This window comes from Chelonoidis abingdonii, chromosome 10 (genome assembly GCF_003597395.2).
Source record: "Chelonoidis abingdonii isolate Lonesome George chromosome 10, CheloAbing_2.0, whole genome shotgun sequence".
NCBI lineage: Eukaryota > Metazoa > Chordata > Testudines > Testudinidae > Chelonoidis > Chelonoidis abingdonii.
In genome coordinates this window covers 24,090,359-24,117,548 of record NC_133778.1, presented here as the reverse complement: position 1 = coordinate 24,117,548, position 27,190 = coordinate 24,090,359, and the positions used below count along the sequence as shown (strand labels likewise).

Sequence of the window (27,190 nt, the reverse complement as noted above, 5' to 3'; positions counted from 1 at the left end):
GCACCACTCACAACAGCGCTGCAACTGGTGCAAGTGTGGACACACTGCAGTGCTGGTCGCTGTCAGTGTGGACACACTGCAGCGCTGGCCGTACACAGCTGTACGACCACAGCTGTAACGGCCAGCGCTGCAAAACTGTAAGTGTAGACAAAGCCCAAGTCTACACCTGTGCAGTCCTATTGTCTTCAAATAACGTCTTCAGATGCAATGGTGTATTTCCATTAGATTTCAATAGCAGTGCACAATTACAACGGAGAATATAATGTAGCTTTTTGCATGCAATTTAAATGAAGAGGTTGCAGACTTAAAGTGATAGCAGTAATAGGTTGTCATTCTCTATGCAGGCCAGTCTCTAGAGGAAGATAAGGCAAACATTTGCCAGTGGGCTGAATAGCTGATTTGAAGACAGGAAAATTTAATACTAAGACGAACAAATCCTGGGTTCTACTCCAAGTTGAAAAGAGAACATGCTTTAGTGATTACAGACCCTTCTGCCCTGTCTCCCCCTCCCCACTTCTTTCCCTGGTCCCTCTACCTATCCTTGACCCAGCCCTCCCTGACCACTTGTCCCACCCCCCTCCAAACCCAACTCATTGTCCCAGTCTCGGCCCTCCCACACTTGGCCCCACTTCCCAGTTCCGCCTTCTACTGAGCATGTGTAAACTGAGATTTTCAAAGTCTCATGACTTGGTCAAATTTCTGTGGATTTCTACAGGGACAGCAAAAGGCCCTTCTGCTAAATTTCAAGTCATTGTTCTTCTCAAAAAAACAACTGTTTTGTCCATGCTAAATATGCATATTTCCTAACCTCATTTTGAGGAACAGTTAAACTGTTTTGGCTCATACTTTCTAAAAAGATTCAGCCTGAAGTAGACACACAGCATGAAAAATCTCAGCCCAACCAGTTAAAGTTATAAGTTATAACAAACAAAGTGATAAGCAATTGAAAACCAAGTCTTATCATTAAAAGTATTGGGCAACCTTAACAAGAGCTATCACTTCTATGCAGCCTATAATACAACTGGATTGCATCAGGTAAGATCACAAAATCCCAGTTAAGGGCAAAACTAGGAGATTGATGTTGATATTAAGAGGACTTGACTGACAGGTTAAATCATCTCCTTACAGATAAATTACAAACTAATATAAAGGCTCCACTTACCATCACAGCAGGGTTTTTCACAGTGATACATGGGGTAGTAGCTCGCAGGGCTCCACTAATACCATGGTAGTATTTAAAACAGATCTTTATTTCAGCTGGGAAAACAAACAAACACACACTCATGTGCAATCCATACATTGTTAAAGTGGGAAAAAACAGGGGCAGCCCCACGCTTCTGGGGAAAATCAACTGAATCATAGTTCACTCTTCTGGAAACGAGTGACGGGCTGTTTCACCAACAATATTTATTAATCTATCCCATCTCCAGTATAAAGGCATTTCAATGGAAGTTATAATCTATATTTCCTCCTAAATTCTGGAAACCTGAAAATCTTTCCTTCTTCAAGAGGAAAGAGCCAAATCCTGAAATCATTTCAAAGCCAGTAAAAACCTGGTGGCCCATTTATAATAATCACTTGATAAGAAAGATGATAAATTTCAGCATGTGGTTTTGTCCACATGAAAGCACCAGCCAAGACAGATATTGACCTGCTTTTTATATATCTTCTGGAGCCAAACAACAGGGAGACACGATCACTGAATAATATATTTAGTACTGGCATTGACTTGTGAAGGGAGCTCCATTTTACTCTAAAAAATAAAGGTGAATTAAAATTACTTAAGATCTTCATCAGACCGAGAAATAGATTTCTTGCAATGCAAGAGACCATATTGTATTGCATGCAAACCGTTTTATGCTTAAACTATTTTGTCATATAACTATTAAACCCTGGAAATGATATAGCCCTAGATATAGCTACTTTTCAACACTTGGTCAGTTTAGTTGAAGATATTTTGTATCTTGATATTTTATGCAATGATTAAGGAACTGAGTATTTGGCATCTCAAGGGGAAAATATGATACAAATATGCTAAGATTAATACATTAATCACAGTAAAAAGCACCAGCATGCATTATACTGAGATGAAAATTTAACCAAGAGGTAAAAGCTGAGGCTCTGTCTAAATTGCATATGAAAATTTCTTTTTAAATGTGGATACTGTTCTGGAATACAGAATGGGTATTAATTCTACAACAACTGTGGTTATCCAAGATGTCAGTGTGGATCCCACTGTAGGTGTGCATCCGCCTCATGCACACCAGAGTGAAGAATTCTGAATAGCGGTGCATGCTATGGCCACGCATGTTCCCTGGGCCTCCTCGTGCTCTTGTATGAGAAGAGAAAGGTTAGGGCAGCCACAGGCCTCCATCAGTTCCCTTGAAATTCTTAGCCCAAGGTTGCTGAGGACTCTGAAACGTGGGGATGGAGGATAGGATATGGAATCCACACTGTCTACAACATCTCGTAAAACCACAGTTACTGTAGGGTAAGTAACTGTTCTTTCTTCAGGAGAAGGTACATAGAGTTTAAGGTCAGAAGTTACCTAATCTGACCTCTTGTATATTACACACCATCGAATTTCACCTATTTATCCCTGTATTGAGCCCAATAAGTTAGGCACTATTCAAACACAAGTTGTAATTGACTAAAGCAGGGGTGGCCAACCTGAGGAGCCAGAATTTACCAATGTACATTGCCAAAAAGAGTCACACTAATATGTCAGCAGCCTCCCCATCAGGGCCCCCCACTCCAACCTGCAGTGCCTCCTGCCTGCCGGCAGCCCCACCAATCAGTGCCTCCCACTCCCTCCCCATGCCTTCTGCCTGCCGCAATCAGCTGTTAGGCAGTGTGCAGGAGGCTCTGGTGGGGAGGGGGGAGAGCGAGGGCATGGTAGGCTTGGGGGAAGGGGTGAAGTGGGCACAGAGCCTGAGGCAGAGCTGGGGGTTGAGCACTGCACATTCCCTGGCACATTGGAAAGTTGCCATCTATAGCTCCAGCCCCGGAGTCAGTGCCTATAGAAGGAGCCACATATTAACCTATGAAATGCTGCACGCGGCTCCAGAGCCACAGGTTGGCCACCCCTGGACGCAAGCATCTCTCTTCCAGAAAGGAACCTTGTCTTCATTTGAAGACACCAAGAAATTGAGAATCCACCACTTCCCTTGGTAGTTTGTTCCAGGGATTAATCAGCCTCACTGTTAAAAATGTATGCCCGATTTCCAGTTCAAATTTGCCTGGTCTCAGCTTCCAGCCACTGGCTCTTATTATGCACTTCTCTGCTCAATTAAAGTGCCCATTTAGTACTTGTTATTGTCTCCCCATGAAAGTATTTGTACACCATAAACAAGTCACCAATTTTTTTTGAAAAAGCTGAAGACATATTGTACTTCAACTATAACAGTGTGGAGGCCCTTCAGCACTGTACGTACAGATCCTCTTATGAATTGGTGGGTGGCGGGAGAAACTCTTTCACAGCACTCTTCACTGACAAATCTCCTAACTGCTGGATGCAGTCCACAGTTCTGCATATACATTTTCAGTGATACACAAGGGTTTCTATAATCTCTATTGATTTTTCCCAAATTCAAAAAACAGGAATAAAAACACATAAAAGATTACTTCCACAGAATGCTGGAAATTTATTTTACTTGTCCCTTTGCAACAGATTAGATCGTTCTAAACAGAAGTCCACAACTTAACCATTTAAAAAACATTTATAAAATAAATGTTTGTACTTTAATCATAAGACGTATTACTACACATTTCCAAGAGTTTGAGCTTTGATATCCCAGGTATTCACAAAATTTCACTTGAAGACATTCTCCCATTCAGGCCCAAGCACCAAAAATATAAACTCATCATGGAAATACTTCCTTTTAGAACACAAGGCTCAAATCACTAGTTTGATGCCATCAGGATTTAGCTAAATAAGGTCCAGTCTATGGTCCTAACTCTCCAAAGCTATGGCAGCCATTACAGACCAGTCAGCTATGGCTTCATACTACTGTGCCATTCCTCCTGGCCTCTCATCAAGTAGTTGGGTCCTGAGATCCTATGAGACAATATCAAATGTGTCTCAACCACTTCCAGGGGTCCTGGAGATTCAACGTCATTTCTTAGGAAGAGAACACTGGTCAATGTGTCCCCAAACATAAATGCACAGGACTTACTATAAGATAGATATCACCAGCTGGAAAGTTGAGAACTCGTGTTGAAATTAAACTGATCAGAGAAAGAAAAGTTTCTAACCGATGGGGCCACCCTTAGATCTCATGCTGTCAAGAACAAAGACATTTTTGATGCTCTTTGTTTTCTCCTCCACCCTCTTCCCCTATAGTTCTCTCATCTGTTTCCCTCTACTGTCTTCTCCTATCATTTCTTTCTCTCTGGCCCCTATACCATTATGTTATTGGCTTTAAACAGCTATCACAATAGATTTCACAAGGAAATCACCTGATTATTCCACAATCCTTACTGAATGTCCACTCGTGGTTTACAAGGGTTCATGTTACTGGTCTGAGTGAAGGTGAAGTATATTTACCCAGGGAGCTTACATCCATGGATCTACGCCTACTTTATCGTGTACATAAAATGGGGCTTGTAAAGTGTTGAGATCCTTGGATAGACTCTACGTGCAAAATATTATTATACACAATCATCTACACTGCATATTAAGCTCCAGTTCAGCAAAGCACTTATGTACATGATTGATTTTCAGCACAATTAGTCCTACTGTCTGTTTTGTCTTAGTGAGATTATGGAGATTTGCCATATGTTGTGAAAACGAGACAAAAGTTCTAAAGGTTTAGGTTGATTCTGACACTTTCAAAAATCGTGGTTAAAGGGAACAGATTTAAAAAGAAAAAAAACCTAACAAGAAAATTTCTAAGGAATCCCAAACCATCTTCAGCAGAATATTGAATGCCGTTAAAAACAGTTTATAAATAGTTTGGGTACAACAATCATGCAGAAATGAGATAAACAATCTCCAGATGAAACAATTAAAGGACATGGATTACATAATAGCAGAACAGCATTCCAGGACTCTGGAGGTACCATGTCATTCTCTTCATTAATCAAAGCTAATTCAGAATTTTGCTGCTTAATTATTTACAATATACTCTAAACTTCCTAATTCTGAAGTGACCCTGATGGGATTAAGAAATATTAAAATATTTATCTTGTATTTCCTCTGGTCTTAATTCTGCCACCCTTACTCATGTTGAGTTGTACCTTATTCCCCGAATAGTCCCTCTCCCATTAATTTCTTGCAAAGTAAGGTATGCAAACAAGAGTCAGGCCCTGAGACTTTAGGGGGTTAAAACGAGCAAAAAAATTAGGAAATATTAACATTAAAATGGATACAAGCGATGAATATTTGATAGTCAACTTGCAATAAATATTCTTGGTCAAAACAACTTCTCATTGATGTAACTTTGTATTCTTATACCTCTTAACAATGCTTTTCCTCCATCCCTGCCAACTTGCCATAGCATTAATCCTCAAGGATTTATGGTATGCTGGAGTTCAACTTTTAAAACAATTTAAAAAAAAATTATCTGAGTGGAAGGACACCAAAAAATGGTCACACACAAAAATTTCAAATTCTACAGCTCACTGAGTGAAAATAAGCTAAAAAATGTTAAGCTCATTTTCCAATCAAGTACAGCAAGTTTCACTCTCAAAGAACTATTTTTACCAAAGTTATAATTAGTTGAAAATAGAGCTTGCATATAGACACCTTATATTTCAACTCTGACTGTAAAATCAGTACACCAGCATGATGCAGACAGTATACAAATGTACCATATATCTATCTATATATATATATAGATATATTAATTACATTCATTGAACCTATCTCACATTCCATTCAGGCCCCAAACTGAGATTTCTATCAGTACAAAACACAAATGGTCTATATGCCCAGATGGTGAGCTACAATGTTGTACTGCAGTGGCAGTAGTAATTTACCCATAAATATCCCAGAGGTGATTGATGTGACAAGACTTGGAGTATCAGAAAAAATCCCAACAGCAGCTACCATGTGTTACTGCTCAAGATTTAAACCCGTAGTATCAGCACAACAAATATATGCAAATCAGCATATTTATAGAAATAAACATAATACAGAATACATATATTTGAAAAAATACAACATTAAAACTAAAGTCCTACTTTATGAAGAATTTTTCTTGGAGAGAAATTTTGAAGTAGACACTCACCAGAATGAGATTATGGACAGTATAGTACATTATTACTTTAGAGCCCCAATCCACCAAGTATTTACTTTTGAGAGTAATCCCATTGACTTCAATAGCCTTTGCCTGTTGTACAAAGCTGGAGATAATGGAGTAAGTAGTATGCCCAGTGGCAAGTGCGTTCACAGGACTGGGCTTTTACTTTGTAGCCTCTTTCATATAAAATGATGGAGAAGTGAGATGCAAACACTATCAATGCAGATGTCTGTCTATTAGCCCACTTGTCTATGAACCCCAAGACTGACCTTGCTTTTTCTGCTCTCTCCTGGGAGGTAAAAGTAAATCTCAATCTCTCTCTCTCTCTCTCTCTGACAGAAAGACATTTCTAATCATCTTTCTTACACTCTTGCTACAATAATTTCATATTCAGAGAGAATTGTTAATAAATCACCAGGTGGTTTTGATGACATCTGTAGACAGTCCATTCAATTCTACATATAGGTGCACAAATTAATTTTGTCACAAAAGACATATGGGGAGTCTTCACAACAACTTTATGAACATAGAAAGGAAAGCTGGTCCAGTGGTTTGGGCAGTAGCCTGGGACACATGGGTCAGTTCCTTGCTCTGACATAGACTTCTTGTGTGACCCTGGGCAAGTCACTTAGTCTCTATGTGTCTCAGTCCCCCATCTGTAAAATGGGAATAATAGCAGAACTCTACCCTACAGGGATGTTATGAGGAAGAATTGTGAGATTATCGGGCGTAATGGTAAAGAGTATTATAAACAAAGAAAAAATCAGAACAGCAGCAACTTTTGCAGCAAACTGGGTCTCCTAATGTCTTCTTCTGGGATATTGTTCTATTCTATTCACTTTATGTGAACATAGAATATCACTTGTGTATTTGATAGTATATTTCAGGAATATTTAGGATCCCTAGAATGACAAAGAGAAGGGATGGAGACATTCTGGCTGTTCCCCAGTGTACAAAGTGGACAGGTTTAAAAAATAAAAATGATAAGAAAAAACAACAGACGAGACTGACTACCTCCCTGCTGCTTTCCACTTCAATGGATAGTGCAGCAGATGGTAAAGATCAGGCCCTGTAATAGTTTTACAGTATATCCAGTTCTCTACCTGCCTGGAGACTTTATTTCCCTAGTATCTGACGCTGAAAAGCTGCTTCAGGACTGAACACTCAAGGTTTTGACAACAGACATTTTTGGCATCCCTGAAAATGACTCTAGGTTTCATTGATTCTAGGTTTCAAGACACTCCATGGCAGCTGAAAGATATACCTCACTGTCCATTCATGCTTGCAAATCTGTTCAGCAGTAAAGAAAACCATAAACAAGGTAGTAGCTACCATCTCATCCGGGTTGGTCTCCCTGAACTTCCAACTCTCTGCCCCATTACTCCATGAAATAACCCTATCCTTCTATGGGAATGAAATAGCATTTAGGAACTGCAGCAATGTAGGAAATGGTTCTCTAATCCCATGCCTTCACAAAGGGAGGTTAGGGGTACATTTTTTATGCTATTTCCCTCCATATCTCTTCCACTGAACATTCCTGCCCTCCAGTAGGGCATCATCAGGCCCATTTCACATTGGTCACAAGATCACTGCTTTTCCTGAGTCACATCATTGATGCAGAGCAGACTGCCATTATAAATCAGCCCTATGGTGCAGGAGCAGAAGCCCTTGGCCAAGTTCTGTCACATCTGCAACAATGCCAGCCTCTGCTGGGCTGGGGACTGAAGGACCTGGTTTGAGCAGAACCCAGAACAACCTAATGGCATGATCCCCAGAATGGACACTCAGAACCTTCAGTAACATTCCAAAGCATCTCAGAATGGTCTGAATACATTACACTGTACTGTACCTGCCCAATATTGCCACCAGCTCAGAGGAGAAGTCACTGAACTGGTCTTTTTATTTCACGGAGAGCAGAGAGATAATCCCTTCATGGATCTTATGTCATTTAAACAATCCTTCCTGAATGCATACAGCAGCTTAACTGAGATGACTAGTGAATCATAGCTTTTAGCCCCGCACCATACCTCCCTCTCCCTAAAACAGGCAGCTCCTATTAACTTGTATTAAATGACATGAGTAATGAAATATTTCTGTTTTTAAATATCAGGCTGCTATCTCAGTGATCTCACAGTTCAATTTTGCTTTGTTGAATTTCTACAGCTAAAGAGTGTTACATTTCATGCTAACATCACACTTTTGCCCTTTGCCTAGGGACCGGAAGAAAGGAACACGTGCCTCTTATGGCTGGCGCTGCAGCATAAAGTCAGCCCCTTTGTCTGGAGGGGACAGCCTAAGGGCATCAGCTATTTGTGAGGTGAGCAGGACATTGTACTCAGCAGGTGCTTCATTTCACCCTTCCTTTTCATCCCCTGTTCACTCCCATCCGTACTGGTTGTGGATATTTTTGGAGCATGTTGGTGTGTGCACAATTATTATTATTTTTGGTCTTTGTTTTGATTACTAGTTAGAGCATTTATTTAGAAGGGAGTCTTTTCAGGCTGTTTTGTTGACTTGTGTGTCAGGATAGTGAGTTCTCCTTAATCATCTTTGTTTTGTTCATTCTTCGGGGGCGGGGAGGGAGTGTATTTGGGGGAGTGAATTAAACTCAACATTTTCATAACAATTTCCGCTGCCACCTTTTGTGTCTGCTTTTCATGGTTTGTTTGAGTTGAGGGGAGGAAAAGAAGAGTTCTTCCTTTGGGTACGTCTACACTACGGGATTATTCCTATTTTACATAAACCGGTTTTATAAAACAGATTGTATAAAGTCGAGTGCACATGGCCACACTAAGCACATTAATTCGGCGGTGTGCATCCATGATCCGAGGCTAGCATCGATTTCCGGAGCGTTGGCCTGTGGGTAGCTATTCCGTAGCTATCCCATAGTTCCCACAGTCTCCCCCGCTCCTTAGAATTCTGGGTTGAGAGCCCAGTGGCTGATGGGGCAAAAATCATTGTTGCGGGTGGTTCTGGGTAAATGTCGTCAGTCATCTCTCTACTGGCGACGCAAGACAGGCTCTGACCAAGTCATTTTTTCTGCCCTATTTTGGCCTGAGTTGCGCTGGCAGATCATAGCACGGACACATGGGGCCGGTTTCAGCTTTTCTTTTTTCAGTCCGCGTATGTGTAACTGGATGCCGCGGAAGAGGCGATATTCCAGCGCTACCAGCAGCAGCATCATTTGCTTTTGCGTGATAGCAGGGACAGTTATCAGTCATTCGTGTACCGTCTGCTGCCGGCGTAAATTGGCAATGAGATGGACGGTATCTGCTCCTCTGTACTGTCTGCTGGCTATCATGCGTGCCTCTGTCAGAGCTTTCCTACTCAGATCTGAACCTTAGAGTCAGAAAATAGTGTTGCTGAAAGAAACCTCCAAGCTTAATTACCAGCTTGGATCTTATTAGCGTGCCACCAGCCAAATTCCAGTGTCTCCCTCACTCTGGTCTCCCAAAACCTCCCTGGGGACCCCAAGACTCAGATGCCCTAAGTCTCCACACAGGGAAATAACCCACTTTCCTTCTCCCTCTTTACCTCTCCTCCCAGGCTTCCCTCCTGGGTTACCCTGGAAGATTACTGTACTTAAACTCCTTGGATTACAAAACAGAGAGGAAAAATTACCTTCCCCCTCCTTTCCTACCCACCAAATTCCCTGGTGGCTGCAGGCTTAATCCCCTGAGTCCCCACTAGGAAAAATCCAACAGGTCTTAAAAAGAAAGTTAATATAAAGAAAGAAAAGACATAAAAGTTCTCTGTATTAAGGTGACATAATACAGGGCTACTGGCTTAAAGAAAACATGAATAAACAGCCTTATTCAAAAAGAAATACATTTTAAACCATTTCCAGCAACTAACACCATGTAAATACAAAAAAAAAAATATAAACCTATTGTTTTTCTACTTTTGTCTACAACTTGGAAACAGAAGATTAGGAAAGCCTGGAGGTCGAGAGATCCTCTCGCGGCCGAGAGGCACTAGCAGAACAAAGAACACACACCCAAAAACTTCCCTCCCTGAGCTTTGAAAATCCAGTTTCCTGATTGGTCTCTGGTCAGGTGTTTGGTTCCCTTTGTTAACCCTTCACGGTAAAAGAAACATTAACCCTTAGCTATCTTGTTTATGACAGCTTTGGCTGAGATCAGCCGGGGCGCAATCAAAACTTGGGAAGACTCCCTGAGTCAATCCCTCCTCTTATGGTTTCTGAAAATGGAGTCAAGTCCTGCCTAGAATATGGGGCAAGTGTTACTATAGCAGCATGTATCGAGAGCACAGGTGCTCTGTGTCACTCCAGCAAAATTATGAGCTACATGCTCTCACGGGAGGTGCCCCTGCAACAACCCCACCTGTTGCTTCCCTCCTCCCTCAACTTTCCTGGGCTCTCGTGGCAGCGTGTCCCCCCATTTGTGTCATTGAAGTTATAAAGAATGAGGAATAAGAAACAGAGACTGTTAGTGAGTAAAATGAGGGGAGGCAGCCTCCAGGGCTATGCATCAGGCAGACATTAAGTGGTGCAGGAGAGAGAAGCCCAGCATGCTGCTGCTATGATAGTCCAGGCAGTACCAGAATCTTCTTTACACGGAAAGGGAGGGGGCTGATGGGCTCAGGCCCCAGTTGCTATGATGAAGACAGTTACAGCCATTCTGTACCGTCTGCTTGGGATGATCGGGAGTCCTTCCTATTTTCATCCAGGCGCCCTCGGCCAGCCTCACCTAGGGCAGCCAGGAGCATTCACGGGCTGACGGTGACGATGGTATCAGTCATTTATTGCACCGTCTGCCACTGGGGAGGGAGAGGAGCCCGGATACTGTCTTCACTGCTGCATGCATTGCGTCTTCACCGCAGCATTCAGTTAGACACTAGGGTAAATGAAGAGTCAAGAAACTATTTCTTCCCTTTTCTTTCACGTGCGGGAGGGGGGGGGGAGAGGGATTAAATTGCCGAGCAATTCCCTCGAACCATGCCGGACATGTGTTTGACTTACAGGCATCGGACGAGCTCACAGAATGCAAATACTTTTCGGAGACTGCTGTGGATGTGGTAGGCTGGAGTCCTCAGCACCCCTCCTCCCTCCATGAGCATCCATTTGAGTCTCTGGCTTCCCGTTACGCTTGTCACGCAGCACTGTGTAGCCTGGAGTTTTTTCAAACGCTTTGGCATTTCGTCTCTGTAACGGAGCTTTGTGATGAACAGATTTGTCTCCCCATACAGCGATCAGATTCCAGTATCTCTCATACGGTCCGTGCTGAGCTCTTTTGGATTTGGGACTGGCATTGCCACCTATGCTGATCAGAGCTCCACGTGTGGGAAACAAGAATGAATCAAAAATTTCCGGGCTTTTCCTGTTTACCTGGCCACTGCATTCGAGTTCAGTTGTGCTGTCCAGATGCGGTTCACAGTGGAGCACTGTGGGATACCGCTGGAGGCCAATACCGTCGATTTGCGGCTCACTAACCTAGATCTGATATGGTATACCAATTTTTACGCTTACTCCTCTCGTTGGGGAGGGAGTACAAAACCGGTTTAAAGAACCTTTATATCGATATAAGGGCCTCGTAGTGTGGATTGTACAGAGACTGTAAATCGTTTTATGCTGCTAAAATCGGTTTAAACGCGTAGTGTAGACCAGGCCTTTGTGTTTGTTACATGTTTGGCAATGGGGTGAATGGAAGATGGTTCCTTAAGAGGAGATTATAAGATGGGAGAACTGAATGGGTGGAGGAACAAAATTAAAGGGACTGAAGATACCATAAATCAGGGCCTTACTGGGTACTAAACCATGTGCCTAACTTTAAACATATAACCAATCCAATTGACTTGACTGGGACTACTCACATACCTTAAAGTTAAGCAGCTTTCGGAATCACGGCATAAAATGTAAAATGCCTCTCTGAAGAGGATGCAAGCTTTGGGGATAGAAGCCTTTGGCCCAGTCCACTCATCTCCCACTGATAAAAGCTAACGTGATGGAATTGGGCATTGCAGATTCCTTGTAGACCATCTTGATTATTTAATACATGGTGTGGCTGTCTTATCACTATTAACAGTATTATGAACACCTCTCTTAATGAGCATGCTGGCTATCTTTAGACAAGAATCTTTCTCTTCACACTTGAGTGTTTGTCACTTACCACCAAGTCTCATACCTACACCATTTGAGAAAGAGAACTGAGGAAGTAGCAGCTACTCAACTTCAGGTGCACTGGAATACCAATACTTCCAATTTGATTACCAGACTTTGGCATTTAGGCTATGCTTGTCAGGGTCACAAATAAGTCTCGTGCTGGTTTTGGATTGTGGTCAACTAATCATTTTGTTCATGCTGGGTCCTCAGTAGCATTTGACACACTGATTATGGATGGTAGTTTCAGCAAATAAAGGACATTGCTGTGGTACCTGGAACTGTCTTTTAGTTGTTCCAGTCATTTCAAGAAAAGAGCAGTAATATGGTGCTGATGGAAAATTATGTGTTATCACTAAGATTTAAATATGGCAAACCCCAAACATCTATACTATGACCCATATTTTCAGTTACATGGAGTCTCCTAGTGAGTCCATTTCTAAACACAGGGTAGAGTATCACTCACACACTGATGAAACACAACTATATAGTTTAAGGTTGATGGCCACTGCTTTGGAGGAGTGTTTGGAAAATATTAGGTCTAATGCATCCATCTACCACCTTAACTTCAACCCTGGAAGAACACAAGTCTTGCAGAAGGAGAGTTGTCACCCACATGACATATCGTTTATGCTGACTCCCTATTGTAGGAAGTTGGGTTAATAGTTGGGTGTCACTCATGGTCATGCCCTCAACGGAAACGCATACTACTAGTGGCATATTCATCCTGGGACACATTGCAATAGGAATAACCTGTGCTCACGAACACAATATTAGATTGACTTTCCCTTGTTCATAATACACTGACATAATTATTAAATGCCAAAAACAACAGTGATCACATTACACCTGGCTTGCATTCTTTATGTTGGCTGCCTGTGAAGTGGCTGGCTGATTTTAAGCTAACATTGCTGGTTTTTAAAGCCCTACCCCTGAACCCAAGTATATTTGAAATATCCACCTTGACTCTGATCTTGACAATATATTGTACATGCATGAAACCAACCATTTATGGATCTAAACATTGCACCTTAGGTCAGCCGGCAATTGTACATTTTCTGTGATGGGCCTAAGCGTGTTCCCCAGACATTCGTCCACATCTAAAATATTGCTGAAACAATGTGATGCTTCTCTTGCCCCCAGTGTTTATTAGCTTCCCAGCCTATATTTTTCACCACACCATACACTGCTTTTATTTTAATGGCTTCGCTGAATTAATTTCCTTTTTATTCTATTAGGACGTATTATGTTTCTATAACGTTCTACTGTACTTTCAGAACTATGTTATGAAAGGCACAGACCCTTGACAGGATAGATGGGTGTTCTAAAAATAAAGTGTATTTTAATACACTTAATAAAGCGTATATATACACACGCACACTAAAAGGTACATAACACTTCTTGAAGGATATGTACAGCGGTTAGTCATGGTAGAAAAAAGTTTTGCTTTTTCTCCCTAAAATTCCTCCTGCAAATATTCAGTTTTTTAATAAAAAATAAAATAAAACAGAAAATGGATGACTGAAATAGAAAATTTCCAGAAAAAGTTTCATTTAAAAAAAAATAACAGAAAATTTTAAAGCAGCTCTAACCTTTTACTTTTAAGTCAATTTTATGTAAAGATCCCCAAAATTATATGTATAAATATATGTATTTATATGCATTTACAAACATAACATGCATATATTTCATTATTTACACATTTGGAGTTTTACTACTCTACAGTAAAAGCCCCCATCTGCTAGTGTGACGAGATGTCCCAATTTTATAGGGACAGTCCTGATTTTGGGGTCTTTTTCTTATATAGGCTCCTATTACCCCCCATCCCCGTCCCGATTTTTCACATTTGCTGTCTGGTCACCCTACCATCCACTACTCAGGACACCCTTGAAAATTGTTTAAAAGCACATTAAACAACCAGATTTGTCAATTACGTCCAATCCAATCAAATCAAATCCTCTAGCAATAATATAGATACAACAATCAATCATCCTCCCCAGGCAACCACTACCCAGCCCTATCCAACTCTCATTTCCCGACAGGAAGGTGTAAAGGATGAGTTTTGCACCAGGCTATCATGCTCTAGCTATTACAGAGAGGGAACAGGGAAAAAGTTTTAAAGATCTGGGGTCAAAACACCCTACCAGCCACACCCTCTCTTCATACCCATGGGCCTTTAGCTCCACTCAGGAACTTTTGCTGATTTACTTAGTTGGACACCAGCAAAGAGAATAACGATGACAGACAGATTAACAACACCTTGGGGGCAGGGACTCCATTTTCTTACAACTTTTATCTAAAGGGCCAAGCATATGTATGGTGCTACATAGAGAAGTATCTTTTTTCTTACTATAAACTAGGTCTCAGAGTGGAAGAACATTCCTGGAGTAAGAATGCATCTCTTTCTTCAGCTGAATGTCTCAGAATGCACCCAAAGGATATATACCCTTACTTCCTCCATACATAACTGTGAGGGGAAGCATCAGTTCTTCTCTGCCCCCAGCTGGAGGAGTTGCTGCCATGACCTACCCCTGCTCAGGCCAGGATACCAACAAGACTTTCATCTCACAGATCTAGAAGGGCCAGGAGGAGACAGTGACTAATCAGGAGCCAGCAGGTCAGTTAAGGAGGCTTGACTCCTTCTTCTCAGTCTCAGAAGCAGAACTGGGTGAGACTGGAACAGGGGAGGAGCTTTCTAGTGCAGCCCCAAGTCCCAGGACCAAGACTAAGTGCTTGCCTTTGAGGGTTTTTTTGTTTTTGTTTTTTTCGTTTGTTTTTGTTTTTTTAAAAGCTCAGACAACCAAACTCTGAATTTCTTATTCTATTTGACTGTTTTTAGATACTGACACCGAGTCGATGGCAAGGACCATCCTGCTCCAGCAGCCACTAGGGATGTAAATATCCATTAAAAAAGTTAATTGTTTAAATGATTAAAATGTCATTTAATCGGTTAACCAATTGAATGGAATGGGGCTGGGAGTGACCAGCTGGCCCTGGGCTGCTAAGGCTGGCCGGCTCCAGGGATGAAGGTTAATGGTTAGGGTCGGTTACCTGGTAAGACTAATGCTTGCTGGTTAACCGTTTAATATCTTACATCCCTAGCGGCTACAACTTCTAGACTAAGGCAGGGCATGCCTATAGTGCCATGCCTGGTGCTGCAGGGGCGCTACAAAACAGCCCCACATGTGGCAATAACTCAACACACTCAGGGAAACTCTAGGGTCTGTTCAGTTTCCCCTTCCAGTGCATGGCTCTGTGTAAAAAAGCTAACAGAGGTGATTTCAAAATGCTGTCAGACATGGAAATATCACTAACCATAACCTGCTTTGTTTAGCTGACTTCGACAAAAAGTCAAAGCAACTAATAACCCCTAGGGACTGCTGGTTTCTATGTCCATGTCCACCCTGTATTACACACATAGGTACTTACGTTCCATAAAATAGGGGCCAGGTTCAATTCGCCATACGATTTGTCCATTCTGCGTGCCTGTCACTCCCCGGTTCTTGGAATCCCAGAAATTGGCAGGAGAATTCTCATCTGGAACAGCAAAAAGAAAACATTTTTCTGTAAAACGGAAATTAATATTGGCCACTAACATCAGTGGATTGTGCCCAGCATGTAACCCAGATATGTCAGGTGATAGTAGCCAGGGAATGACTAGCAACAAGAAAGAGAGGCCTTAACATTATTTCACATTTAATAATCTACAGTTCTTTGAGTAAATAACCCCTTCTCTTTATAATCTGCAGGTTTGTTGGTTTGTTTTGGGGGTAGGGGGAGTTGAAGTATCCCATTAAACCAAAAGACCATTAATCTTGGATCTTGCACAAAATAGAATGCTTGTTTGTGGCTTCTTGTCCAAACTGATGGAGATTAGAATAGGAACTTTGAGAATTCAGATTAAACGGTCAATGATAAATGGCCTTTCACTTCACTGCAGCTCTTTATATCCATTTATGCAAAGAGAACAGACAGATATATAAATATAGTAAATGTATGGCGTCTTGTTAAGGGTAACCTGCAAAGTATTAAATTACAAAGACTTTACGTGGTGTTAATTTCAATATCTAGGCTAATGGGAACAAGCAGCATGTTACAACTGAAAACATCGCTATGTTTTTCATTTTAGAGGTGCCACATTGTACATCCTCATCACACCGGCCTGGCTCACTAGGGGCTTTTCCTACACATGCAGTGATCCCGGTTTGAGAAACCCTGCCTTAAACATTACCTGAACACACATCACAGATAGTTTATGAACATTAGTAAGTGACAAGCTTTCAACAGAGACCTTACATGTTACCCTTTATGGACAAATACCCTGTAAGCAGTGTGTTTGATGATGCAAGTTTGTCAGATCTGAGATGAGAGTTGTTCTTAAAGAAGAGGGGACGCTTTGCCAAGGGGCCTCTGTGTCATTCACTAAAGTCACTGGGAGTCTTTCCATGGGCTTTGGATCAGGCCTTAAATGAAGAAACTGCACAAGGTGCAAGCTGCCTGAAATCTTGAGTAGTTGAGAAAGTTCCAGATTTTCCTAACACTTCAATTTGTTTAGTCAGGATATAAAACAATATTCTACATAGTTAGCATCCTGTTTCTCTCCCCTTTCATCAAAAACACTGCCACCTCTAACCATGCTTCTAAATCAAGTATAGTCAGCCTTGGTGCTTCAACTGCTCGTATAACAGAGAGGTGGGGAAAATTAATAAAAATGACAGATTTGCGAGACAGCTCAATCCACATAATTTATGTTTGTTTGTTTGGGGGGTGGGGCAATTTTTTTTTTAATATGGTTATTTCCTATGTTATGTCATTCAACTGGAAGAACGATCATCAGTAGGAAGATAATTTAAAACTTCAATGCATGGATTTAAACAAAAAAATATTTTCCTTACACACCAATAAAAATGAAAACTAAACTAATATACACACACAAAAAAAATCTACCTATGGACGGACTGACTCACACACACACACACAAACACACAGAATTAAAACTCTGAACTAAAGTCTCAGAAACTAGTTCTTTGGTCCTTGGTCAGCTGAACTGAAGTCAAAATGCTGAAGAGGACTGGAAGCCACAGGCCAGGATTACTGCATTCATCCACAGGCAACTTCAGTTTTAACCAATCGTAGACCTTTTTTTTGCAGTTAATCCAACTGCTATTTGTTCAGCTGGCTGACCGAGTTGGAATCTGTGCCAAACAATTTGTCTAAAATCAGTAACCACAACATACAATAAAATACAATCTTCATACATCTATAATTTGCCAAATCAAATTTCTGCTCTAGCAATGCAAGATCCCCAAATTCCTGTATGTGGTTATTATCTCTTTGCCTGAGTGGAAAAAAACCCTAACAATGTTCAATCAGATACAACAAGCTCTAGAAATTAACAATTACTACATAATGATTAGTACCATTTGGTGGATGTGGGATTAAGCTAAATTGTTTTAAAGTGCTGATCTAGTCCAAAAAAAGACTTGTTCAAATAGTATCAAGTGGTTCTATCTTTACCACGTCTCTATTACTTCCAGATCAAACTGTTCAGTTTATGAGTAAATTAAAAAAAGAAAAAAGAAAAAAAAAACACCACCACTACTAGCCCTGTAAACGAAACCTGGAATCTGAGAATCAAGATGAATTTTTTTCTTTTCCTGCCTCATCATCAATAAAAGTTCTTCAGACAAATTAGGCTCTCATATCCACCTGTGTAACCCGATGTCCTCAAATTGTGTCTTCTGTGACAACTGTGCAAAACTTCTACTGCCCACAGTTTTGCACAAGCGTAACTGGCTGGACTTTAGTGAACAATCCTGTGGACAATGCGCAAAAAGGAATAGAAGCCAACACATTTTTCCTTTCCATTGTTAACTCTGCAGGGATACCTAGAGTAAAAACAAATTTGTGTCATTGCTGTCAACAGACATAAGCTGGGATATGTATAGCGAACAGCCTTGTTGAGTAAGAAGGTGCAATTTTTACAAAGTCACTTTTCAGACTCTGAGCTATTCTTATAGTTCCTATTCCATTTTCTACTATAGTGCTAGCTTCGTCATGCTGTCTCAGCTTTTAATTGCTGTCTTTTTACTTTGTTCACTTGGATAAACAGTTTTTACAGTAACACTGAAAATATATTCCCTGTTTAGCCACCAGGCATTCTAACACTAGTGAACACACAAGCTATTATTGGACGGAATTCCTGGAATTACCCTTAATCCTTGGTCCCACAGTCTTGCTGAATGGGCAACAGAAACTCTATTTCTGTAGAGAGGATGGCCTCAGCCATCAGAAGAAATGCATCACTCTGGTTTGGTCTTCCTGGCTAATTAAGTAGTAGTACTTGCATACTTTGAATAGGTCTGAGGCTAGATGGTCACAATGAAAGATCTGGATGAGGAGATCTATATCAAGGTGAAATGGGGGAAATCTACAGGGCTTGAATGGAGAAAAAACTAAACAAATTTTTCTTTCTTCCAGAGACCACCTGATTCTACCCATGGCCCTCAGTCTGCACTGGTAGCATTTCTATGGCTCCCCAGACAGAGTTTAAACCTGCTCTCCTATGGCAGAGAGCACCCATCCTGCTTGCATCCCCATCCAAGCTGAAAGACCTTGCTGGTAGAGCTGCTTCCAAGCACACAGATGTGATGAAAAATTAAACACCCTTTTGTTTGATGAATCAAGCCCAAGTCTGTATGGTCAGAAATCCTACAACTATGTACCCTGGGGACCAGATAAGATTTGACATACAGGTCTCTGGCAACTTATGCACATTTAACATGTGCGATTTCAACTATACATGTACCGCTGGAGTCGGGGGCATGGCCTCAAGACTTAAAGTCCTGGGGCACCAGCTGTGGCTGGGAGTCCCAGGGCCCTTAAATCACCCAGGGGACTCCCAGCTGTAGAGGTGGCTGGTAGCTCCTGTGGCTAACTAAAGAGCCCGAGGCTCCAGCCACCGTGGAGCTCCGGGCCCTTTAAATGCCAGCCCCAGCCCGGCTCCCAAAGCTGCGAGCGGGATTTAAAGGGCTCCTCTGGGCTCCCCACTGCGGCGGGAAGCCCTTTAAATCCTGCCCACAGCTCCGACGGCGGGGCCAGGGCCAGCATCTAAAGGGTTCCACCGGGAAGCCTGGTGGAGCCCTTTAAATCCCACCCACAGCTCCGGTGGCCGGTGGAGCCCTTTAAATGCCGCTCCCCCCGGCCCAGACGCCGGAGCTGCGGACAGGGTTTAAATGGCTTGGGGATATAATTTCAACTATATGTGGTCTACGTGATAATCGCTGAATGGAACCCCTGCCTAAAATAAGACTTGCCTGTACACGATTTCAAAGAGGAAAACATTTGAAAAATAATTTTTAACAAAGTTTGTGTTTTTTAAATTTCACTGATTAAAAAACACCTGATATGATTTTTGTTAAACTTACAATTTGATTTCAAGATACCATTATGGAGCAGTTCATTTTTCTATGCAAAGATTATGACAGACATCCAGTCAAAACATGTTTGACTTTATTCACTTTATTTCATTTTAATATGCAAAATACTAAAGAGCTATAAAAATATCATCTGGGATTTTTCCCACATTTACAGAGTCATAATAACAGCTACATTATCCAATGCATGAAATATAATCTTCTAAAAAATTAACCACTTTGAAAAAAGGACCTTTTTTGATTGGCTGGCAATCAAAGATTTTCTATATTTGTTAAATCCATGACTAAATATCTCAAGAGAGATCCATGGTTTCATGTCTCAGATTGAGAGAGACGACTAATGATAGCTGTCATATAACTGCAAAACAGAAGGCTCTCCCTTGATAATTCTTGCTTTGTTGAAAATATATTGATTGCCTAGGAATGATAGAATAGGGTACATTGCAGTAGTTTTACATTCAGCTGTGAAATTATCAGTAGGGGTTAGGTTTCTCCTATACTTACAATAATCTCGGGCATGAAGACTTAAAGTATAGAGCAGAAGTTTTCAAACTGTGGTCCGCGAGCTGCATTCAGATGGTCCGTGGACAGTTCCCTTTAAGGTGGGTGGTTGCACACAAGAGAATGAAGGGCCACCCACCTAATTAGTGGAGCCATGCAGGTGTGGCTCCACTAATCAGAGAACAAAATTTGTATTTGTAGTGCTTTACAATAGTTAGCCAAAGGTAAAAACAACATTTGGAAAGATTATTAAGTGGTCTGCTGAGACTTTCAGCGATTTTCAAGTGGCCCGTGGGGGAAAAAAAAAAAAAGTTTGAGAACCACTGGCATAGAGTCTTTTCAAGTACATATTACTGCTACCTCATCAAAGAATGCAAGCTTCAATTGGTCTTGTTTTCTCCTCTTTCATCTAATCAGCTGAAATTGTAAAATGGGATTTGAAAATGAAGTGTTTCAGCAAAATATGAATCCAAGCACTTAAAGGGTCAAATATTCTCAAAGGCTGATAGTTTAGTAAGCAGTGTTATTGCTTCTGAGTCACATCCACCACATGCTGGCAGACCTCCTCAAATGTATTGCCATTTATTAGTATCTCAACAAGGATCTGCACTGCCGCTGCAGGGGGATTATCTGACATTAGAAATCCTATAGCATCTAACGAGGAAAAGAGATTTATTAAACTCTGTGTGTCATCTTTTTTGCTACTCTGTCCCAGGAAAAGGATAAACTCCCTAAAATATACCTCCTCAGAAGCAACTTGTTTAAAATACCAACAAATGATAAGAGTTAAAAACAGAATCTTCTAAAGACGTTACAGAATTACCAAGTCTGAGGCTAGCCTGAGCCTGATAGTAACAGTGCTGTGAATGGCCATGTGCAGATCCATGCTCATTTTCTGGCCTCAGTTTCTCTGGCCTGCAGCATCCAAACCATTGAAAAGTATGAACGGGGAAAGGCTTTCCATCACTCAAGAGCAACTTCCCTGGCCAAGTAAGAAGCCACATCAACAGGCTCAGGAGTCGTCTTGTTAAGTCCTCCTTGGCCAGAAAGTTAGAGCCCATGTTACTAGGTCTCTCTGATAGCGTCACATTATGATCATTGTAATTACTTGATCAATCAGAATGGATCCTTCATATTGTTTCACAAAACTCATAATGCAAATGCGTTTTTTTTAAACAAGGCTCTAAAGTGAAGGTCCTTCCTATGAGGTTCTTCTAACTCAACTAGTTTGAGAATGCCCAGAATCTTTAGTTAATAAACATGGAAGCCAGTCATCAGGCTTTGAAGTGTGCACTCTGTAAGTGAGATGTTGTGGTACTTAGTCTTACAGTTCTTTTCTTAAACACCATCGATGAAGAACAGCAGGAACACCCCCTATAATAGCCACAGAGACAGCCCCTCCTTGATTATCAGAAGCAGGGGCGGCTCTAGGTATTTTGCTGCCCCAAGCACAGCAGGCAGGGTGCCTTTGGCGGCTTGCCTGCGGGAGGTCCCCAGTACCATGGATTCAGCGGCACGCCTGCGGGAGGCCCGCTGAAGCCGTAAGACCAGCGGACCCTCCACAGGCAAGCCGCCGAAGGCAGCCTGCCTGCCATGCTTGGGGCGGCAAAATGTCTAGAGCCGCCCCTGCCAGGAGCCGCCCCTGATCAGAATAACACTTAAATGGAACCAACTGTTACCTGAAACAGGCTCACACATTCTCACCTTAAGTCAGGGAACCCACGATTCTGTTTGGATAATAGGAAAGTCTGGATTAGTGTGGAATGAATAATCAAGGTTGCACTCTGTTATCTCTGAATTCACATAATTAACAAATGCATTGCTGCTGAAACATTATTTATAAAGATGGCTCTGGCTCCCAGTGCCTAAACTGGCAGATAATGAAGCACAGAGACAAGACAATTACAGGCTTATAACATGTATCAGCTAAACTGAGCGCAAATTTAGAGAAATATTTTGTCCCTTTGAAAAAAAAATAAATTCTAAAAATCATACTCCAGCACTGAACCTTCATGGAGGACTATTCTCATTATGAAAAAGAAAAATACACTGCCCATAGCCATTTAACTACTTAAAAAGTTAGTATAGATCAATTCCTTTACTTTAGTAGGTTTAAAAAGAGTTTGTGATATACAGCGTAGAGAAAAAGTGATCTCAAATACATTCAGTCGCTGAATGTCTTTATTTACGAAAAAAAATTATCTTTATCATCATTCATTACTTTAGAAGGGTCTTGCAATCGAAAGCTCTTCAATGACATTCATGCAGCACAGCCTGGAAAAGATCGATCATGGTGCTAGCAACCTTGTCCATGCTTTAATCTGTTACCTTCCTTTGGGATTTACCTCTTAATCTCTTTTTCTGGAATTTGTTTTACTTTATGTGAAGCTTTCTGATTTGTTATGCCTTGCTTTGTAGCTTTATTTTTTTTAAATAACTGTTTGTTTTAAATTAAGTCTAAAGAACACAATCTTTAAATTACATTTTTCAAAACTTTAGGGCATTCAGCATTTTAGATGAATTTCAATAAATTATTGTGCATTGAAGGCTACATACATTCCAAATCTATTTATCGAGACAGCGGTAAGGGGTGGCTTTGTGCTCCGATGTATTACAGAAGCTATTAAAGTAGCTCTCAGGCTGGGGAAGGTTTCAAAGCTTCCTTCTAAGACAAGTTATTACTTCTGTCAGGTGTTCTCTTAAAGTAAGTGTCACCTGATATGCGGAAACTGATGTGCAGCGAGTGTATTCTTTAACAAGCATATTTTTGTCTCAAGGTGAATTTCGCTGACCTGACATCAATTTCTCTAGTAAACATACTACAAAGAACGGTCTGCCTCTCCTCCATTTTACTCAAGTTTGAACATTTTCACTACATATTTTCTTTTTTACTAGAATGTTAGTTAAATTGCTTGTTTTCATTATTGGGCAGTGATGCAAATCACCAGGACTTAATTTTGCACCAATCACCAGTAGACTTCTAGGCTGAGATTTTCAATGAAATGCTGGGGATTTAACATCCATTACTTTTACAGCACTGCTTTGAAAATATCAATCCTATTTCTTATTGTGATGCTCTTAGGTGCCCTCAGATTTTTATTAAACACAAAGAATTCTAACAACTGAAACAAAGAATATTTGTTGTAAATTTCATTGATTCCTTGTTGTTTCAGCTGTTAGAATTCTTTGTATTTAATCAAAATCTATATTAGCTTTACATGGTTGACAAGGCACACATTTGTCCCTACCTTCTCACGCTGACAGTTTTCGTTTTGATACACTGTAAAAAGATGCATGGTTTTGCAATATTAAAGAGTTCTGTGGGCACCAATAAAAGAAGCATCACATAATTCACTGGAGAATCTTGTGTGTGTACTTTAAACAGTGAAACAACCTCACTTCTCTTCTACATCAGCAAAAAAAATGCTTAAACACAATCAAAAGTGGTATCAACACATATTAAGGGGAGAAGGCAAATTTAATTCCGAGGCCTCACTTCTCTTCTTAAAGTTTAGCAAGCAAATTAAAATCTTGTGAACCTGAAATAAAAGTATCCCCGGAAAGCAAGTCTCTAGATAAATTGTATTAAAGCAATTCACTTAAAATGCACTATATGCAGTTCAGAGCCTCTCTCAACCTTCCTCTACTTCCAAATGTTAATGACTAAGTGTCATTTATACTCTGATAAAAGTCCAAGTATAAGCAGACTATGAATGTTTCACAGGCTTTCTGGAGGGAAACAATTTTAACACAGATTTAATACAATCCTAAAGTTGCCTGTAAAGGATCCACACTTCACTGCATGTTCTAGCCTTACCTCACTACTGCAAAAGATCTCTGCTGATCCTAAACTGCATTCCTTCATATCAGACCCAATTAATGAACTGGAGAATCAGAAAATGAGACAGACATTCAACAGGCGGTATTCTGCATGATTCATCTTATTCATCCGTCAGCCCTGTTTTCCAATGATATGCAATAAGTTTTACAGAAGTTGCCTTCTGGAACCAGACAGTGCAGCTCAGTATTGAAGAATTAACATTATACTATCAGCATTGTGTAATCATCACTTCAAAAAGGTGCTTCTGCATTTTCTCTCTTCCTTCTGTCATTATAAGGAAGGGATTTAAGAAGGATGTTCTCAAACTCCTAAGGAGTTTCCACCAGTTACACACAATTGACTGTCCTCCTTTAATCAAGGGCTTATCTAGGTTCAAACATCCTAAGTCAAAATATATAAAGTATTACGTCCTTCAAACTAAGCTATTTGTGGCCACTCCCCTCTAAAGGGTACAGGATGCAATAGCTCCATCCTCCCTCAGCTTCCTTCCTTTAGTTTTCCATGGGAGAATTCCAAAGAGCTAGTTACATCCCACATGTAGTTATACAGACTGATGTAAACAGGAGGACTTTAAAATCCCAGAAATGACAGCACGTCAGTCACAACAAAGAACAGTGGGGAGCTCACTGGGAAAGACGCTGTTTGTTTTCCCAGTATTTCACCACACTGTATGATTTCCCTGCAAAGCCATTTATTTTAGAGCAGTTCAGATTGCTCTGTCATTCTGCTGGTGCAAAGATGCCATAAAGCTGTTGTAGCCAGCCACTGGAGGAGTCCTCTGCACAAAAGGATCAATGGGTGGCCAAAAGCTGCTTCTACTAGGCCACTCCTTCCTTGAAGGCAATATAGGTGGCAGGGGCAGAGAAAAGCAGTGTGGTTAGGGGTCCCTTATACCAGCTGATCTGACTGCCAGAATCCCTACTTGTGGCCACTGGCAGCTGACATAAGGCTTCTCTAATTTATGCCATGGACCATATCTGTGCCAGCATGGCCCCAGGATCAGGGGAGCACAAAGGTTGTTTAAGGCCAGTTTTGCACTATGTTCCCCTTCCTAAATGTCACAGAGTTCTTCAGTCATGCTCAGGATCTGGTCCACAAGTTCCTCCCAAGCCCTGTCTTACCGTAGGTTTGTAAAGCATTGCATAGGTTTATAGTGCTAAAAATTTGTTATTTTTGATAATAATTAGGTAATTAATATTGACCAGAACTGGACCCAAAACCCCACAACTGCCCACAGAAGTGTTCATTCATACTCGAGAGAACTTTCAGTAAAGCACTTCCAATCAATCAGGTGAGATGAATTTGCTGCAAACAGACTTGGTAACTTCTGTATTATTTCCATAGTGCCATTAGTAGACATGACTTTTTACGAACAATCAGAGATGCAATCCCTGCCTCAAAGAACAGTGATAGGAAAAACCTGAGAAAGATATGATAAGGGAGATTTAAAATACAGTACAGCAGAAGACTGAGGGCCGGATGCTGTTCTCACTGAAGTCAATGGCAAATCTCACACTGAGTTCTATGGTCAGCATCAGGCCTTCAGGGATGAACAGTGCAACTTTTATCTTTGTAAATAATTCAGCCTGATGTGAGCAGTTCCACAGTGACTCAGTTGGATTTTCAGGATCAGTCCCAGGCACTTATTGGAAGACTGACTTTAAACTGAAATAGTCAAGATAGTAGCTACAATTAATTTACCTATCCTGGAAACAGAAAACACTATATTGTAACTTCAAAGCACACATGTGCTCTCTAGAAACACTGTAGGTGCTTTCACAGGTTGTGAGAAATAACCACACATGAGGGTTTAATTATTTTCAAATCAAGCCCCATTAATGTTTTAAGAAGAGCCAGATTCTTGATCTATTTAAAAAGACTGCCTTGTAATTTACTTATGCTACTGGGGATTCTAAAATTTTGATTAATAAAGACACAGCAGTTAAGTCTACAGGTGATGTGCAGAAAGAGACAAATATAACTGATAACAGACACACATAAAATCTTACTACTTTACAGGGGAGAGAAGTAGCCATCCTGGTTCCTGCCCCATAAGACACTTTGACAATATGTGATACACACAGGGATATGGCGCCGTTGTGCATCACCACATGATGAGGAGGAAAGCATTTAACAGCCTACCATGAGGCTATAGGTCAAAGTTCTGGACTCTAATATATGGGCCAAGTACTGGCCTTCTGCAAAATAGTAATGCAGTCCCTGTACAAGGAAACACAAGTAATGAGTATGCTCAGATTTATACACCCACAATCAGAGATTTAATGTTGACATCCATCTCTTTCAGCCTTGCGGAGTGTGTATTTGCTCCTAAAACTCTAGCTTTCATATGCTGGCAATGTGTTTTTCTGCTTAATCGCAAAGGAAAATACATTTACAGCCTTTTCCATGGCAAAAAAAAAACAAAAAAACAACTGTCATAAATAGATAGGTAAGGTAAGGGATAAGTTTCTTTTACCTGGAAAGGGTAACCAAACACCTGACCAGAGGACCAATCAGAGAACTGGATTGTTTAAAAGTCAGGGGCGGGAATTTGATCAGGAATTGATGGGCCTGATCCCCTTTCCTCTCTCTGGGGGCCCAACCCTCCCTTGATGGACACCCAGATTCCAAATGCCTTGGATGCTAAAAAAGCAGGGGAGAAAATCCCTTCCCCCTCCTTCCCAGGCTTGCAAGAAACCGGTTTCTCTGCTTCCCAAGAGATAAGCGTTCTCTGCCCTCAGGACAATTGAGATGCAAAATACAACAGCTTGGCTTTGCCTTTCCCGTGCCTGCCTTCCCGTGATCAGGAATTGATGGGCCTGATCCCCCTTTCCTCTCTCTGGGGCCCAACCCTCCCTTGGTGGGACACCCAGATTCCAAATGCCTTGGATGCTAAAAAAGCAGGGGAGAAAATCCCTTCCCCCCTCCTTCCCAGGCTTGCAAGAAACCGGTTTCTCTGCTTCCCAAGAGATAAGCGTTCTCTGCCCTCAGGACAATTGAGATGCAAAATACAACAGCTTGGCTTTGCCTTTCCCGTGCCTGCCTTCCCGTG

At 41.2% G+C, this 27,190-nt stretch overlaps 1 protein-coding gene across 3 annotated transcripts in view; it reads right to left on the bottom strand.

The window, feature by feature from the left end:
* The window catches only part of HECW2 (HECT, C2 and WW domain containing E3 ubiquitin protein ligase 2), a 264,897-nt gene that overhangs the window by 114,968 nt on the left and 122,739 nt on the right, over nt 1–27,190 (bottom strand). For 2 of the 3 annotated variants that reach the window (XM_032803610.2, XM_032803612.2), the window contains exons 3-4: nt 15,790–15,897; nt 1,163–1,257 (exon numbers count right to left, since the gene is read on the bottom strand). In XM_032803610.2, the coding sequence (XP_032659501.1) occupies nt 1,163–1,257; nt 15,790–15,897 (203 nt within the window). Of the gene's footprint in view, nt 1–1,162; nt 1,258–15,789; nt 15,898–24,114; nt 24,318–27,190 lie in introns of those variants that run through there. The other variant, XM_032803611.2, reaches the window with a different exon arrangement.